The sequence below is a fragment of the Cebus imitator genome, unplaced genomic scaffold, assembly GCF_001604975.1.
Source record: "Cebus imitator isolate Cc_AM_T3 unplaced genomic scaffold, Cebus_imitator-1.0 Scaffold392, whole genome shotgun sequence".
NCBI lineage: Eukaryota > Metazoa > Chordata > Mammalia > Primates > Cebidae > Cebus > Cebus imitator.
The window spans coordinates 2014724-2016435 of record NW_016107707.1 but is presented as its reverse complement, the minus strand read 5'-3'; the positions used below and the strand labels follow the sequence as shown (position 1 = coordinate 2016435).

At 45.7% G+C, this 1712-nt stretch overlaps 1 protein-coding gene across 1 annotated transcript in view; it reads left to right on the top strand.

Moving 5' to 3' along the window:
* TUBGCP5 (tubulin gamma complex associated protein 5) overlaps nucleotides 1-1712 on the top strand; it is a 40679-nt gene that overhangs the window by 36640 nt on the left and 2327 nt on the right. The window contains exons 19-20 of the mRNA XM_037731342.1: nucleotides 517-642; nucleotides 1558-1646. Coding sequence (XP_037587270.1) covers nucleotides 517-642; nucleotides 1558-1646 — 215 coding nt within the window. The remainder of the gene's footprint in view (nucleotides 1-516; nucleotides 643-1557; nucleotides 1647-1712) is intronic.

The window sequence follows — 1712 nt, the reverse complement described above, 5'->3', positions numbered from 1 at the left end:
TTTAGTAGAGACGGGGTTTCACCATGTTGACCAGGATGGTCTCGATCTCTTGACCTCGTGATCCACCCGCCTCGGCCTCCCAAGGTGCTGGGATTGCAGGCATGAGCCACCGCGCCCGGCCTCTTAGTTTGTTTTTTATTTGAAGTATACTTTTATTCATTTTAGAGAAAGATGAAGCATGAAAAATGGAACTTAAGAAACATAAATTCACTGTAATTATTTGTATAAAAGTGTAACGTTTAATTTTTTTTTGCCTTCCTACCAGAAGGTCTGTTAGCCCAGAGCTCGGCACTCGTTCATTCACTGTGCAAGTGGCTGCTCCTGCCGTCCTCTTAGGGTCAGAACGCCAAGGTATCCAGCCAGCCTTCGAAGAACGGTGCTTGGTGAAACTTTATAGATGCGATTATTGAAGGAAGAATTGGAGAGGAGTAGAAGAGCTTAGTGAAAAGATTTGTGGGCAGCACACAAGTTCTCAAAGGAAGCTGCTGACTAAGCTTCTTATGTTTCTCTTCCAAGATTCTACACAGTACGGGCCTGGAGTTTCAACATCAAGTCGAGGAAGCCAAGGATTTAGATCAGTTGATTAAAATTCACTATAGGTACCTGTCAACCATCCATGACCGGTGTCTGCTGAGAGAAAAGGTACATGAGCTGTGTCCTGCAGATGTGGTCACTGCCGGGTGAACGAGGCTGTCTGCCTGCTTTGGGATTTTATGATTATTAAGCTTTTGTCCTGTAGAGTATTCTTTAAGGAAGAACCAGATGAAATGAGGTTACAAGCCAATGTCCCAGGCCGGCCACACTGGCTCACGCCTATAATCCCAGCAGTTTGGAAAACTGAGGTGGGTGAGTCTTATGAGGCCAAGAGTTCAAGACCAGCCTGGGAAACATAGCAAGCCTCTGTCTTTACAAAAAAATTAAAAAGATTAGCAGACATGGTAGTGCACAGCTGGAGGCCCAGCCGCTTAAGAAGCTGTAGTGGGAGCATTGTTTGAGGCCAGGAGTTCGAGGCTGCAGTGAACTATGATCACACCACTGCACTCTGCACTCCAGCTTAGGTAACAGGGAAAGACCCAGTCTCTTAAAGATAAGCCGGAGGAGGAGTGCCCTGTCAGTAGAAATGGTATCTAAGAGCAACCTGAGAACTGTGATAGTCAACACTCACGCTGCGTCACTCTTGGACTCAGTTGGAAAGTTGTGTCTGCAGTTGTAGAGTGATAGCACGTCCACTTAAAGAATTCAGTAACGTGAAAACCGCTGGAACTACTTGTCCTGGTTTCGTTGGTGAATGTACATCGCCATCTCAGGAAACGTCTTAATAGTTTCTTTTGATTTGACTACTACTGATACCACCTGTACCTTACATTCCGTACATGCACGGGCCTTGAGTCCCAAATGGGTGTGGTTCAGAGCCTAGAACATAGAAGTTCCATATGCATAGAAGGTAGTCACTGTGGTGATGAGCTTTCTCTGCGATTCATTTAAAATAGGTAAAAGTGTTGGTATCAGTGTCCAAACCTCGTTACACAGTTTGTATTCTGCGACTTTGGTCTCCAGGTCAGCTTCGTGAAGGAAGCCATCATGAAGGTGTTGAACTTGGCTCTCATGTTTGCAGATGGTTGGCAGGCGGGCCTGGGCGCTTGGCGGTAAGTCTGTGACTTCTGAAGCATCTGCACTGTAACCATTTCAGCTTCGGCTTTTTTTTTTCTTTT